At 34.2% G+C, this 892-nt stretch overlaps 1 protein-coding gene across 1 annotated transcript in view; it reads right to left on the bottom strand.

Moving 5' to 3' along the window:
• Positions 1-373: 373 nt before the first annotated feature.
• The window catches only part of LOC106679613 (uncharacterized), an 8023-nt gene continuing 7504 nt past the window's right edge, over positions 374-892 (bottom strand). The window contains exon 6 of the mRNA XM_014418868.3: positions 374-868. Coding sequence (XP_014274354.1) covers positions 454-868 — 415 coding nt within the window. The 3' untranslated portion in view covers positions 374-453. The remainder of the gene's footprint in view (positions 869-892) is intronic.

Raw genomic sequence — 892 nt, 5'->3', positions numbered from 1 at the left:
ATTGTTTTTAAACTTAGGACTAGGTAAAGATCCAATCCAACCAAAGAGGTATTTGGTAAAGATCCAATCCAACCAAAGAGATATTTGGTAAAGATATATATATATTAAATATTAAAGTTTCAATAGTGTTAAATTAATTTATATACATGCTAAAAATTAGCAATATGGAAGCATTGTAATATATAAAATATTACAGGTTGATGGCTATAAACCTTTTTTATATAAGAGGAAAGGTTAGGGGTGGTTAGGCTGTCTGTCCATCGTCACCTGAATAGAAATCTAAAGATTACACAGCAGCATAATCATTTACAACAACTACTATACATAATCACTTACAACAACTACTATACATAATCATTTAGAACAACTACTATACATTTTCCTTAATTTATTATTTTTTTATTTTGTAGCTTACAACAATTAAAGTATTAAGTACTCGTTGAATCAAACATTTCAATTTAACTCTGGCATGAATTTTTCAACTAATTCAATTAGATCAGGTTTCAATTTTTCCATCATTTCAGTTTCTTTGAAAATCTCATCATTCAAACCTTCTTTTCCGTCAGTGGCCACCAGCTTCTCGACGTCTATTGCTTCCGTGGACGAACAAGAAATGACCGGATACAGAACTGCGAAAAACACCAGCCCTAAGAACTCGAGCCTCTTCATGGTAGCGCTTATTGCTTCAAATGTGGGCTTGGAGTCAGCGAAGCCAAACTGGTCCAATGTCCTCACCAAGGAGTCGTAGTAATTCTTAAGCAGGAGTTGGTAGTTGCTTCGACGAACTGTTGGTCGTACACCTAAGTAGATCAGATAAGTGACGTCTATGCACGGTGTGTTGTAATGGGGTAACTGGAAGTCCAGGAATCTGAAAAAAATAACAATAATATAA

Source organism: Halyomorpha halys, unplaced genomic scaffold, assembly GCF_000696795.3.
Source record: "Halyomorpha halys isolate HHAL.00 unplaced genomic scaffold, Hhal_1.1 Scaffold210.1, whole genome shotgun sequence".
In the NCBI taxonomy this organism is placed as follows: Eukaryota; Metazoa; Arthropoda; class Insecta; order Hemiptera; family Pentatomidae; genus Halyomorpha; species Halyomorpha halys.
Note: the sequence above shows the minus strand (reverse complement) of the source record. Positions and strands in the feature narration are given on the sequence as shown.